The sequence below is a fragment of the Camelus ferus genome, chromosome 4 (genome assembly GCF_009834535.1).
Source record: "Camelus ferus isolate YT-003-E chromosome 4, BCGSAC_Cfer_1.0, whole genome shotgun sequence".
In the NCBI taxonomy this organism is placed as follows: domain Eukaryota; kingdom Metazoa; phylum Chordata; class Mammalia; order Artiodactyla; family Camelidae; genus Camelus; species Camelus ferus.
In genome coordinates this window covers 53,585,338-53,600,087 of record NC_045699.1, presented here as the reverse complement: position 1 = coordinate 53,600,087, position 14,750 = coordinate 53,585,338, and the positions used below count along the sequence as shown (strand labels likewise).

The 14,750-nt window shown below is 39.5% G+C and overlaps 1 protein-coding gene across 1 annotated transcript in view; it reads left to right on the top strand.

Annotated features, from left to right (window-relative positions):
* Positions 1–14,750, top strand: part of ELP1 (elongator complex protein 1) — a 52,913-nt gene that overhangs the window by 21,291 nt on the left and 16,872 nt on the right. Inside the window, exons 15-28 of the mRNA XM_032478140.1 lie at positions 1,578–1,684; positions 1,982–2,085; positions 3,257–3,310; positions 3,403–3,508; positions 4,324–4,439; positions 4,811–4,884; positions 5,630–5,708; positions 5,807–5,886; positions 7,117–7,254; positions 7,364–7,449; positions 8,251–8,399; positions 10,104–10,227; positions 11,151–11,248; positions 12,672–12,873. Of these exons, the coding sequence (XP_032334031.1) occupies positions 1,578–1,684; positions 1,982–2,085; positions 3,257–3,310; positions 3,403–3,508; positions 4,324–4,439; positions 4,811–4,884; positions 5,630–5,708; positions 5,807–5,886; positions 7,117–7,254; positions 7,364–7,449; positions 8,251–8,399; positions 10,104–10,227; positions 11,151–11,248; positions 12,672–12,873 (1,517 nt within the window). The remainder of the gene's footprint in view (positions 1–1,577; positions 1,685–1,981; positions 2,086–3,256; positions 3,311–3,402; positions 3,509–4,323; positions 4,440–4,810; positions 4,885–5,629; positions 5,709–5,806; positions 5,887–7,116; positions 7,255–7,363; positions 7,450–8,250; positions 8,400–10,103; positions 10,228–11,150; positions 11,249–12,671; positions 12,874–14,750) is intronic.

Sequence of the window (14,750 nt, the reverse complement as noted above, 5' to 3'; positions counted from 1 at the left end):
AGATATTGAATATAGTTTCCTGTGCTATACAAGAAACTTGTTTTTTTAAATCTATTTTTATACATATTAGCTAGTATTTACAAATCTCAAACTTCTAAGTTTATCCCTTCCCACCCCCTTTCCCCAGTAGCCATAAGATTGTTTACTATGTCTGTGAGTCTGTTTCTGTTTTGTAGATGAGTTCATAGTGTTCTTTTTTTCTTTTCTTTTTTTTTTTTAGATTCCACATATAAGTGATATCATATGGTCTTTTTCTTTCCTTTTCTGGCTTCACTTAGAATGACCATCTTTAGGTCCAAAAAATTGAAATTTTTTATCATTAACTTGTAAAGATCAATGCAATCATCTCATTTGCTGTAAAGGAAACGAGAAGTCATTTAAAATACATTTCTAGTGCTTTGACTTTCATTTCTCAAAAGAGACTATTTTGTTCATACAAAATATTAATGTCTTTGAGGACTATAAAGTCCTTCAGTCAGCTTACAGCTCTTACTAGCTTACATTTACTACAGCTTGTGCGTTGTGAAAGGTACTCATCTAAGTGCTTCTCTGATATTAATTCACTTGTTTCTTGTAATACCTCTCTGAAATATCTGTTGCTGATGTCCCCGTTTTACAGCTGAGATGGCTGAGGCACAGAGCAGTTTGTCAGTTGCTTGAGATAATACAGGTAGAGCCAGGATCCTGTCTCAGCCAGTGTAGCTCCAGAGTCTGTTCCCTTAACTTTATACGGATAATTTATCCGCACAAAATTTGGGGCACTTTGGGTTTTTTGTAGATTGGTTAAAAACTCTTTGAATAAATGTTCGGATTGGCACCATTTGCTTTTATCAATACCTCTGCCACTTCGTTTAAGACATGTCCACTCTTGGTTCATTGACTCAGGAAAAAATGTAATGGCAGTAACAGGTTTCCCTCTTCTCATTAATGAATACTGAGATTTCCGTGGATGAATGTGGTAGTGGTAGAGATATTGAGTGTGCTTATTTTCCTACAGATTCACTGCTTTATTTAGTACAGCTTGTATTTTAAGAAGACAGAAATGGCAGGGGGAGGGTATATCTCAAGTGGTAGAGCGCCTGCTTAACATACATGAGGTCCGGGATTCAATTCCCAGTACCTCCTCCAAATAGAAATAAACAGACAAACCTACCAAAAAAAAAAAGTTAAAAAAAGTTAAAAAAAAAAAAAAAAAGAAGACAGAAATGATTATTGGAGTCATACAGGTCTAAATGAAGGCAGTAAATTATAATAAGTTGCAATAAATTGTATAAATTTGCTGCCAGAATAGGAGTGATGACTTCACAGTGTAGACACCTAGCTTATTGACGTTGTGGAAATGGTGTCACATGACAGGTAATTGCTTTTTCTGGGCTTGCACTTACAGTAGTTTCTCTGTTAGTATATATATACTTATGTGCGTGTGTGTATTATGTGTATGTTGTATTGAAATAGGCAGTGCAGGAGAGGGAAACTGCTTGTTTCTTTTTCTATTTTGCAAAATCAGTGAAATGTCCTTACTTTTGAGAAAAATGTTCTGTTCACACCTTCTCCCCTCCTCTTTTTATTTTTGTCAGTTCATCTGTGACGGTAGATGGGATCATAATCAGCCTGTGTTGCGGCTCCGAGACCAAGTCAGTGGCATTGCAGGTGGCTGGTGGCCAGATACTGAAGTACCTTTGGGGTGAGTATGTTGGGAAGGCATGTTTATGACTTACATAGATGTTTAATTCTTAAAAACATGTACTTGTATCTTCTCAGTGATACATTATTAGGTCTTATAACTACCCTGAAAACCCTGAGCTATAGAGTGGAATTATCAGATGTATTCTACCTAAATTTTCTCTTGTAATGAACTGGAGTACCCTAATGAATTTCCAAAACACGTTTGGAAAGTGATTTAAATTAACAAGTATTGATGGGATATTTTTTTACAAAGAGCAAATCAGCAACTTGTAAACCTTATCTGCCGATCCTGCAGAATCACCCTCTCTGGCTGTTGAACCATGGAAGAACCCTAGTGGAGTTCCTGTTCAATTTCCTTATCCATGCACACAGACTGAATTGGCCATGATTGGAGGAGAGGTAAGTGAACACGAGGCAGAAAAATTTACCACTTAGGGCAGTGACCCAGGAACTGATAGCATTAGGTAGAATGTGTGCTTTGGAGGTGGACCTGAGTCTCCACTAAATCTCAGTGCAACAATGAGAAGTGATCTACTTTTCTGAGCCTCAGCTTCTCCATCTGTGAAATGGGATTAAAAGATTGCCTGGCATGTAGTAGTTAGTTGATTCCTTTCCTTGGAGGTATAAATTCAAAAATAGAAAAATGTAATTAGCAGACTTTTATCCACAGTTATATAAAACATTCAAAGTTAGTTTTAGAAGTACTTTTTGGGGACAACAGAAATGTAATCTTGAAACTAGTATTCAGTAGGTTATCATTCTTCAAATATTTAGAATGCCTGTAATTGTGGCAGGTGGTAGGTTACAGTGGACAAAACAAAACAGCTGACTAATTCCTGCTCTTCTAGAATTTTTAATCTATCAGTACGGGTATGGTTATCCCCTCTGACAGGAGAAGAAAGGAAGTGACCAGGATGTAATGGCAGAGAATAGTGAGGTATTTGGGGCTGATTATGGATGGTAGCTGTGAGGATGGGGAGACCTCCTTTTGGTGTTCCGGGAAAGCCTCTCTGAGGTGGTGGTGTGTGTGCTGAGCTGTGAAGAGAAAGAAAGCTATCTGAGAAAGGGAGAGTGTTCCAGGGAGGAGAAACTGTACGTACTGTGAGCTTAGCAAGAGCTCAGCTTATTTAAGAAACCTCATGGAAGTAATGGCTGAGCCTTAGTGATAAGCCACAGGAAGGAGTGGATTTGCTAGTATAACAAAGGTTGGGAAATTGATGATTTTAATCAGGAAGTAATGCAATGTGTTTCATGCTTTGAAAGGTTATTCTGGCTGTCCAATGGAGAGTAGGTTGAAAGGTGGGAGGGTGGAAGTGACTGTTGGAATGGAGGCAGTGAGAGACTGAAATGTGATATATTTGAGACATATGTAGGTGATAGAAATGGCAGGGCTTGCTGGTGAAATAGATGGCATCATACTCCATCTTGAACTGGACCAGGCACACCTTAGGCATCTGTATTCAGTCCTGATTACAAGGACTTAGATGTGAAATTGAACTATGTAATAGGAAATTCAAGTTTAACTAGTTTGGTTAGAATTGTTGTAATTTCAAATTTTTTTTCTTTGTAGGAATGTATCCTTGGTCTGACTGACAGATGTCGCTTTTTCATCAATGACACTGAGGTATCAAGGCTTGTTTTGGTGCTGGATCTTTTTCAGTGTTGGCTCCAAGTAGTAAAGCTAACTCTTCCCCTTGCCTCCCTGGCCTTTTATAGGTTGCTTCAAATATCACATCATTTGCGGTATATAATGAGTTTTTATTGTTGACAACCCATTCTCATACCTGCCATTGTTTTTGCCTGAGAGATGCTTCATTTAAAAGTAAGTTTTCAGTATGTAAAATAGAAACTAGTCCCTTTTCTACTGTCATTTGTTCTTTGAAGTCTTGATGACTTTTAAGTGTGTCACCTACTTTGGATTTTTGTTATAGAGTCCTTGACTGGAGAAAACTTTTCAAGTTCCCTTACTTAGCTCCTAATCTCAACGTACTATCTCAGTTAAATCATTCCACACCAGTCAGCAAGGAGAAGGAGGTCCTTCCTTAAGCAGCACATCCTAAAATAAACAAAAAATTTTCAGGAAATTTTCTTATATAACTAATATTTTACTTTAAGTTACCATGTAGATACCAGACTGGCAATGTGCTCTAGCTTCTTTGTAATCTTCCTTTTCTCATTATGGTCACCTTCCATTGTACATCTGAAGGACTCCATCTCATGGTTTATAGGAAATCAGCTACATTTTTTTTCTTCTATTCCACGCCCCCTACCCCACTGTATGTGTGTGTTTTCTTATTTTTTTTTTAAAGCCCACTTATTTTCTTTGCTTCTAACTTGGAAACAGGAACTCCTTCACTGACATGATCATAGTGTACTGTTAATGCTAAGACCTAGAGAAGCTGCCTATTCCTTCCTCTGTTTTCCATGTCAGTTGAGAAGTTGTGTATGTGGATATGCATGAGGGCTCTGAGAGACGGCACGATCCTGGGATGAGATTGTTTATCAGAAATGCTGGTGGTCTGGAGGCTGAGTGGGAGAGCAGTGCAGCCTGGTTGTTAATTGCTTTCTTCTGCTTCAGACAATGGAGTGTATAGCTTGTGACAGTGATTCTTAAGGCTTAGCCTGTGGTGTCTTTAGCGTTACAGGCAGGCCTGAGCAGCAGCCACGTTTCTAATGGGGAATCTCTGCGGAAGGTGGAGAGGGGCTCACGCATTGTCACTGTTGTGCCCCAGGACACAAAGCTTATATTACAGGTAAAGTCAGTTTTTTTCGGCAGTGTTTCTATGTGTCATTCGGCAGTAAAAACCAAGCAGAATTCTTGCGGATCATAGTTTAGGCTCTCTTTTCATTTGTAATAATTTATTATATGCCTTTCCTTTCTAAGTTCTCTGTTCGCTTTTTGCAAAGGAGTTTTAGCACAGGCTCTGCCCGGTAGGGCTAAAGGGAAGTTTCTCTTGAAAGTCACAAGTAAGTATTGAACACAATGAGATTTTGCTAAGTGTGTGCTCGTTTTGCAGTGTTGTGTTAGTTCTCTAAGAAGAGTTAGGTTAAATTGTGTATCCTAGGCATTTAAATTTTTTCTATTTAATTAAAAATGTCATTTGTTTGATTTATTTATTTTAAGATGCCAAGGGGAAACTTAGAAGTTGTTTATCATCGAGCCCTGGTTTTAGCTCAAATTCGGAAGTGGTTGGACAAGTAAGTACCATGTATATGACTGGTTTGCTTATTGCTATGACTTATACATGAAGACAGCAGGTATCCTATTAAAATTTTTAAAACTTTGAAGTCTGAAAAACCTTCATTACAGATGTCTTCAGTCAGGTTCTCAGAGGCTCTACTTTTTCACACTTTGATTCTAATATCATGTAATATCATCTAATAGACACTCCGGCAGAAAGAATCATGAAATTCATCATATAAAACAGGATGTCCTAGTCTAAAGGGGATCCACAGGGCTTTAGATGGCCTCTGAATTCAGGCAAATTGTGCACTAGTCTGTGTCTCTGTGTATTTATCCAAGCAGAAGGTCCAAGGCTTTCAGCAGACATAAACAAAGGGACCTGTGACCCCAAAATGTCTCAGCCACTGTTACGAAGGAAATGATCCATCGTTTGAATCTGTTTGGGGGAAACTCTATATTGGATAGATCTTTTTTAATGTTTTGTTAAAAAAGAAAGTAGACCTAAGTTCCATGAGGATTTTCCTTTGTGTGTATGTGGGCACATAGTCCTCAGCCAGCCATGATAACTAAACCACAACTTTTAAGAAGATCAATGAACCTGATACCTGACTTTTTTCATTCTCTGATTTCAGGGTGGAAATCCAGTAGTAGTTGTTTGACACTTGGGAGTTAGTCACTGTATCATAATGAAGATATGCTGGGTCCATGGAGCTTAGTTTTTTGTGAAATGACCTTTCTCTCCATTCTGTCTCTTCACAGACTTATGTTTAAAGAAGCATTTGAATGCATGAGAAAACTGAGAATTAATCTCAATCTGATTCATGATCATAACCCTAAGGTGACTAAGTCTGATACTTACCCTAGCTTACTTTATGCTTGAACTAGTATGATTTGAACTAAAATGTTTTATCCTTTTTTTATCTTTTTTCTGGGTAGGTGTTTCTTGAAAATGTGGAAACCTTCATAAGGCAGATAGATTCTGTAAATCATATTAACTTGTTTTTCACAGAATTGAAGTAAGTATTTTGAATAATTAATGAGTATCATATCTGTAATTTTCTCTCTTCTGATTAAGGAAATTAGACAGATAAATGGCTAGAGGAGAAAATCTTGCTGTTCAATATTTTTTTAAATCTCTGTGACTCTTACATGCCACGTGTACTAGGTTTTTACTCTTTTCCCTTTTAAAACAGCCTATTTAAAAAAGTAAGGCTTTAAAACATGTCTTTTAGAATTACTATTTGGCTTTATTTTAGCTGTACATACAAAACTATTTCTCTTAGGAAATTGAAATCAAGTGGTTTCTTTTTCTGCGACGACTTTTTTTCTATATTTTTAATGAAAATTTTCAAACATATAGGAAAGTTGAGAGAATTGTCCAGTAGGCATCCTGTACTGGATTCTACGGTTCATGTTTTCTGTATTTGCTTTATCACTATCTACCATCTGTCCATCCACCATTCATCTTTTTTCAGACAAATTTCAAGCTAATTGTACACATCAGTCCCCTCTACCTGTCAGTACTGTACCTTGCATAGTATTAACTAGAATATATTCTTTGTGTACAAAGTTTTCCCGCAGGTCAAATTTATCTATAGTGAAATACACAGATTATAAATGTGCCATTTGGTGAATTTTGACAGATGTGTACTTCCATGTAACCCGAACCCCCATCAAGATAAGAGAACATTTCCTTCCCCTCAGAGAGTTCCCCCAAATCCCTTCTCATTCAGTCCCTGGCCCCACCCTTGAGGCAACCACTTTCTTGAGTTTTCACCATACATCAGTTTTGCCTGTTCAGGAACTTTGTATAAATGGAATTATATTGTATTTACTCTTCTGTGTAAATAAAACTTCTTTCACTCAGTGTGTTGTCTTGAGATTCATCCATGTTTTTGCTTGTATCACTAGTTTATTCTTTTTTATCGTTCAGTAGTATGCCACAGTTTAAATATACTGTCGTTTGTTTATTCATTCTCTCGTGGATGGACACCTGGACTGTACTCAGTTTGGGGCCGTAAGAATATAACATACATAAACATTACTGTACAAGTCTTTTGTGGACATGTTTCCATTTCTCAGTAAGTTTCTCCATTTTTTACCTTGTATGAATATTTTATAATTAAACAGTTTTCCAAAAGCCATTTTTATTTATTATCTCATCAGCACTCCTGCGTATATGTTAGTAGTTTGATAGCTGGGACATGTGTTCAGTTAGTGACCTTTTAATACACGTTTCTTCTTAGAGAAGAGGATGTTACAAAGACCATGTACCCTCCACCAGCTACCAGCACTGTCCAGCTGTCCAGTGATCCTGAGAAGAAAAAAGTTGACCTTATCTGTGATACTATGAGAGCAGCTATGGAGAACATAAATCCTCACAGGTATGTGTGCTGTCGCTGGTTGGCATCCTGTGACTAATAGCAGTACGTGGTTGTTTTTATTCAACTTGCTCACGCTTCTCTTTCTGGTGTTCTTCACTTATTACTTCAGGTACTGCTTATCAATACTCACCTCTCATGTGAAGAAAACAACCCCAGAACTGGAAATTGTGCTGCAGAAGGTCCACGAGCTTCAAGGTAGAGACCTGTTGACAGAGGGTGTATATTGGGGCCTTGAGTGACATTGGTCTTCTGGTCTTCTGGAGATCACACTGACCAGGACCAGGGCCACATCACTGATTTAGCATGTGGCCTTTTGGTTGCCACTCTTAAGACCTGGGTCAATTTTTTGATGCCCTATAAAGCAGTTGCAAAAGAATATATTCATCTAGTGTCCAGTCCCATCAGGAAAAGTTGTTCTTTTTGGTTATGTTGCTAGGTCTGTGGGTTTTTTTCCCCAAATGGTTCTGTTCTATTGTGTTTTCTTTTTTCTTTTTTAAATTCTTATTTGTATTTATTTATTTATTTTGAAGTATAGTCAGTTTACAATGTGTCAATTTCTGGTGTAGAGCATAATGTTTCATACATACACATACATATGTTCACTTTCATATTCTTTTTCATTATAGGTTACTACAAGATATTGAATATATGTCCCTGTGCTATACAGTATAAACTTGTTGTTTATCAATTTTATATATAGTGCTTAGTATCTGCAAATCCTGAGCTCCCAGTTTATCCCTTCCCACCCCTTCCCCCCAGTAACCATAACTTTGTTCTCTATGTCTGTGAGTCTGTTTCTGTTTTGTAAATAAGTTCATTTGTGTCTTTTTTTTTTTAGATTCCACATGTAAGTGATATCATACGGGATTTTTCTTTCTCTTTCTGGCTTATTTCACTTAGAACGACAATCCCCAGGTCCATCCATGTTGCAGCAAATGGTATTGTTTTATTCTTTTCTATGGCTAAGTATTTACTTTGTTTTTTACACACGGACAGGAAATACTCCACCTGTTCCTGAGGCTGTGAGTGCTGAAGAGGCCCTGAAGTATTTGCTGCTCCTGGTAGATGTTAATGAATTATATGATCATTCTCTTGGAACCTATGACTTTGATTTGGTCCTCATGGTAGCTGAGAAATCACAGAAGGTATGTGGAGTTACTACTTTACGTATTTCTTGTTTTTGTTTATGCGATCACGGTGGTATGAAAGCCTGCTCCCGATAGTGCAGTATTAGGTTTGCTGTTACTGCCGGGAGTACATCCCATACGGCCGGGAGGCAGCTCTGTGAGTCTCCAGGTCCCATGCTTCCAAGTGCATTCTCCGTCGCTACTCTGGCCTTATCAAAGTGTTCTGATTGCTAGATTGAGCAAGTGAAATAAGATTACTTGGTTGTTTTTAAGATGACAGGTATATGTGTGAACAAATTCTCCTCTTACAAAGGAACTGTAACAAATGATTCATATTCCAGTCCAGTTCTATCATGTAGCTCTTTTTCCCAGTGGAAATTGGGAACCTGGAGAATGGAAAGGTTTGAGGCCCCTTGTTCCACCTTAGGATGCTACAGTCAAAAAGTATGAGCACCCCTGGTTGACACATTTTTAATCTTTTTTTTTTTTTGCAGCCTCAGTTTCATCCCCTATCATTCCTTTTTTTTGCTCTTACCAAAGAGGAAAATTTGGTCCTTCATTCCTCTGCTCAAAATCCTTCATGGGCTCCCCACTGCCCGTAAAGTTCAGAAGTCATAATACTTAGAAATCCTTCCATAGTCTTGGTCTTTGTTTATCTCTCTGATCTCATTTCTTGACGTTATCCCTTTCTTTCTGCAGTAGAGGCAAGGCAGGACTTTTGTTTCCCATCTGCCACATACTTTTGCAGGTAGCATTACTTCTCTCTCTCATGGGCCCAGGGCCTTCCACCACTCACGCTCTCTATTCACCTGGCTGAGTCTCACTCATCTTGGTTGAAGCATGCCCAGGTGGCATTTTTTCAGTAAGCCATACTTTCCTCCCTGCCCAGCACTCAGGGACTGGATGAGGTGGCCTTCACTTGTGCTTCTGTGGCACCCCATGCCACCCTGCATATCAGCCTGTCTCCTCTACTAGATTGTAAGTTTCCTGAGGATAAGGGTTATATTGCATCCTTTGTACATACAGATTCTTACTACGTTTGTTGATTGAATGTTTTGGCCTGTAGTTATCCTCTACATCACATACATGAGCATTTAATTATTTACTCTCTTGGTTTTTCTTCTGTATTGTTATTATGTGCATTCATCTTGTCTGCCCATTGAAATTGAATTAAGAATAGGAAGCAGCTTGTTAAGAAGAAAAGATGGCATAGCATGGCACAGAGCTGCGATGATCAGTGTCAGTAAAAACTTGGTTGGCAGGGCCTCAAGGTTTTGTGTCCAACCCAGTGTAACTTTACCTTTGCTTTAGCACTTGATCTTTGCAAATGGAGGGCACGAGATGTCAGGAAAACAGCTCCAAGCACAATGCCTTGCACTTTTAAGAGAAACTTAGATGCATTTGTTGAATATTTTCTGAATTGAAACCTTATTTTCCTTATTAATCTATGAAATAAGTGACTATTATGGGACTTAGCTAAGAATTAGTCATTATTATTCTGAGTGAAAACTATTAATGCCCATATGTTAAAGCATTTTTACCAAAAGTTATTTTATGTTGTTTGACTATATATAATTATATATAATTAATTTAGTACATATTTTTAAATGACATAGCCTTGGGTTTATTGCTCTAATTACCATATTTTTTTTATGTAAGTAAGTATAATCATAAGCAATAAAGTCCTCCTTTTTAAAAAAAATTTTTTCTTTAAATTTTTAGGATCCCAAAGAATATCTTCCATTTCTTAATACACTTAAGAAAATGGAAACGAATTATCAGCGGTTCACAATAGACAAATACTTAAAACGATATGAAAAAGCCATTGGCCACCTCAGCAAATGTGGTAAGTGCGAGGATGCATGTGTTTATTTCTACTTCAGATATTCTTTGGAAGTAGTCAGGGTATAAACTGAAATCAAATGTTAGTTTGGATAGACTGATTTCAATTTCCACACCTGAAAATGTTAAGTTATGTCTGTGCACCTTATTTTCATCATGTTTGGAAAAGCTAAGGGTAAAGTGGATGTCTTTGAACGAACTGGAGGAGCTCCATAGCTAAGAAGATAGAGCAGATCCTTTTGAGTTGAGAGATCACCTTCGAAATTCACTTCTGTGTCTCAAACTCAGAATTGGTTGATAATTCACACTTCTCATGGTGTTTGCAAACACTGGAAGGAAACCCAGCTTGTCTGAGTGAGTGGCCATGCCCACCAGCAGTGCCCTGAGAGACACAGGTTTGATTGGCAGTGATGGAGTAGAACCAGCACAGTGCCAGGCATTCTGCTTCACCCCGTCCCTGACCCGTGCTGGAGCCTCTGGCTTCAGCAGTTGTGACTCTTCCCTGAGGGCTGAGACGGGGACAAGAGTCCTTGGGGTGCTTGTTAAGCATTCAGCTTCTGGCTTCCTCAGAGAATCTGATTCATCTGGTCTGGAATAGGACTCAGGTGTGTGTATGGTTAAGACACTTCCCAGGTAATTCTTACTAAGGAGGTTGAGAAAACACTGGGCTGGATGGTCATTTATCGGGGGTAGTGTAAAAATTCCTTTTAAGTAGAACTCTGATCCCAATTAGTGCTTCTCATACCTGAGAATCTGCAGTAGTGCTCATTAAAATTCACATTCCTGGATTCCGTTCTCTAGATGCTCTGATTATGCAGGTCTTGAAAAGGTCCCTTGTTGACTTTGTGTAGGGACCATTGGTAGAAATGAAATCCATTGTACTTCCCACGTCTTAAGCTTTTGTGTGTATGAATCTTATTCCTGCAGGACCAGAGTACTTCCCAGAATGCTTAAACTTAATAAAAGATAAAAACTTGTATAACGAAGCTCTGAAGTTATATCCACCAGACTCGCAGCAGTACAAGGTGTGTAGCATGTGAAACGAGGCTCTTGTGATTTTGCTTTGTGTGTTAGTGGGAAGATGGTGAGGATCCTGAGTCCCTGACACTGTCCTTGGTTTCACGGTTTGTCTTCAGACTAACTAGCCTCATCTTGAGCTCCTTATCTAGGAGAATGGCCTGGACCTGTCCCTCTTCTGAACAACTTGTCCAGGCTGGAAACCTGGGAGTTGTCCCTGGTTCCTTGTCGGGAATACCATGGCAGCTTCCATCCCGTCCCCTTCCAGCCCAGCCTCACACATCATCCTGCATCTTCCTGACTAGTGCTGATCTTTTCTATGTATTTCGGGATGAAGGGAGAAAGTTTGGTTTGTTTGTTTAAACAAACATCTGTTTAGCTTTTCTCGCATGCCAGATGCTTGGCCGATGTGCTAATTCTCACAACAACCTGATAGGTATTGTGCACAATTTTCAAATGAGGAAACAACTTTCCTAAGAACCTGGGACATGAAATGGCTGAACTGGGATGTGGAGCCTGTGCTGTTGTCACCACCGTTTTCAGTTTATCCACAGATTGCACGCGTCTTTCTGTGATCTGGCCTCTGCCAGCCCTCTCCCTCCCCCTTCCTTTAGCTCTCTTTGTACTTGTGAACTCTTGAGTCTCCTCTGCCAGAAAGCTATTCTTGGATGAGGTACCAAACACTAAGCTCCCAGAGCACGTCATTCTTACCTTGGTGATGGTATTTATCAGTCTGCTGATTTGTCACCCCCACCAGGCTCTGGGTTCCCTTAAGGGCAGGGACTCTGTTATATTCCTGTTTCCCTGCCTAATACTGAGCCTGAGGAATAGAGAATTTGGCCTGTGGCTGCCTCTTTGCTCTCACTTTCATTGTTCCTCTCCTGTGCTCTGCTTCAGTCACACCAGCCTTCTTGTTTCTCCTTCCTGTATATCCCATGGCCATTCCTGCCCGATGGCCGTGGTGCTTTCTGTGCTCTTGGCCTGGAACACTCTCCCCACACTCTTCCCACGGCTTCGTTTCCTCACAGCCCTCTGAAATAGCACTCCCATCCCTCTCTGTCCCTTTACCACTGTCTGCCATTATGTTGTAGACCATATTGTGTTTATAAGTCCATTCTCTTTCACCACAAGGGCAGGAACTCGGTGGTTCTTGTTATTGTTTGTTTTTTTTTCTTGTTTGATATAATTTTTTGTACTGCTGTTTTACTCCCACTGCCCTGAATAGTACTCAGTAATTATTTGTTGAGTGAATAAATGGCACACCCTCAGTAAGTTTTTGAAGGAAGAAAGATTAAATTCACTGGTCAACCACTGGGTTTTTCTAAGTAATTCCAGGGAGTTTCAAGTATAATGACCGAGGCAGCCTACGCTGGAAGTTCAAAAAATAGTTGTCACGTTTCCTCCCTGACCCTCCAACTCCTCTTGTCACAGGACATCAGCATTGCTTATGGGGAACACCTGCTTCAGGAGCACCTCCAGGAGCCAGCCGGGCTCGTGTTTGCTCGCTGCGGTGCCCACGAGAAAGCTCTCGGCGCCTTTCTGGCTTGCGGCAGCTGGCAGCAAGCTCTGTGTGTGGCAGCTCAGCTTCACTTGACCAAAGACCAGCTGGCTGGCCTCGGCAGAACTCTGGCAGGTAAACATGGTCATTTAGATTCTCCAAGATGAGAATTCTCCATTGGTTTAGTGTTTCTTTGGTTTTGTTTGGCAATTTTGCAAGTAAATATTAAGGCTGCATACCTTGATGCAGTCTCTTACTTGCTGATAAAAGTTAATTTGAAATGGTGTATTAGGTAAAGGTTGACCTGCTACAATGTGAGTCCCAAAATGCAGTAGCACAATATAGAAAGCAGTTTATTTCTCTCTCATAGGACTAACAAGTCCTTCCACTGTGTGGATCTGCCATCTCTTAGGCAGATAGTTGTAAGGGGATTTTGTCCACATCTGTATCCTGGTCCTTGGGAAGGGGAAAAACCAGAGTCATGAGAGAACAGTTAATTTTAAGTTGGAAATGGCCTAGAAATTACACTGTCACTTTTCTATATAATTCACCGAAACGCACATCATACGGCTACACCTAGTATAGCTGGTGGCCATGTGCCCTGTAAGAAGAAAAAGATGAATTTTGGGTGGGGCCATTCAGATACAGACAGAAATTGTTGGGAACCATAATAGCAGTTTTCAGAAATGAAGTGAAAGAAGAGGTCAAACGCATAAGGAGAATGAAAGCAAAGCCAGGTTAGCTGTTTCAGGGTCTAGGGATTGCCTGAGCCAGAGGTGAGGCTTTCCCAGCGTTTGATTCCTTAGAGTGGAGTGGTGCTCCCAGAGGGCCCGGGAGAAGAGACAAGTAGGGGCCCTGGCCCTCTCAGCTGTGCTGGAAGTAAGTGATTGACTGGTATATCTTCCCCCTGCCTTTTCACGAGTCTCGTAAATATTGTTATAGTTTCTCAAAAAAGCAGTCCTAAAAAAATTCCAAATCATGTCCTGTTGAATATATGTACACATTCTCTTTAATTATTTTGCATTTTTCTTTTTTTCTTGAGATTATAAAATTGTGTACGATTGTCACTTTTCTTTCTCTGGCATTTTCTGGTTATTAGATCCATAGGCTCTTCCATGAGCCCTTTGAATTTCCAAGCTGAACTCTTCTGACAAGTGTTGAGAATTCCTTATTTTAGTCTTGTTAATTATTCGTCCTGGCTCTATTGACACTTTTGATGTAGAAGCTTGTTACTGGTCGTTTATACCTCTGTTCTTAGGATCTATTATCTTCTCTTATGTTCTTAACAGCTCTTACCTTGCTGTTGGCCGTGCCTTACGATGGAGTACACCTAGTTCTCCCAGATGTTTAGCAAAAGCAGGTGGGAAAGGCAGTGGTCATAGATTTTGAGAAATATTATAAGGTGGAGTCACTTCATGTACACATTTAACTTAGTTTACACAAGCCACCAAAAGAAAGAAAAGACAGCTATTTAAATAGTGGAGGTGACTGTTACTGTTTTTGTCAGTGATAATATGCCCTGGAGTTAGCATGAAATGGAGGCATGAATCTGCCAGGCCCTTAGTCAACTTTGGGTTTGGGTATGCGTCTCATAGTATGATTATCTTAACTGGGCTGAGAATGATTCTAAGATCTAAAGATACCGCATGACCCCAGGCATAAGCCAGCTACCTCCATCTAGTGCTCAACCAAAGAAACAGCAATCTCTTTGTGGTAGAGGAAACAGTGGATTTGTGAGAGATACTACATCAGTTTCCTATGTGTGCACCTTTGTAAGCACTTTTCATGGCTTACTTTGACTATACGTGATTTTCACATCCCATGCTAAATTTAGATTGTAACTGCTGTTTAAGACAGACTCCATGGTACTCCTGCCTGTATTTCTCAGAGAAATTCACAAAGTATATCATCTGATACATAATAAAGATGTATTAATGAAGCATTTCCACACAAGAACGTTTAACTTTGTTTTACCCAGTGCTTCACAAACTTACTTGACCTGAGAGTGGTTT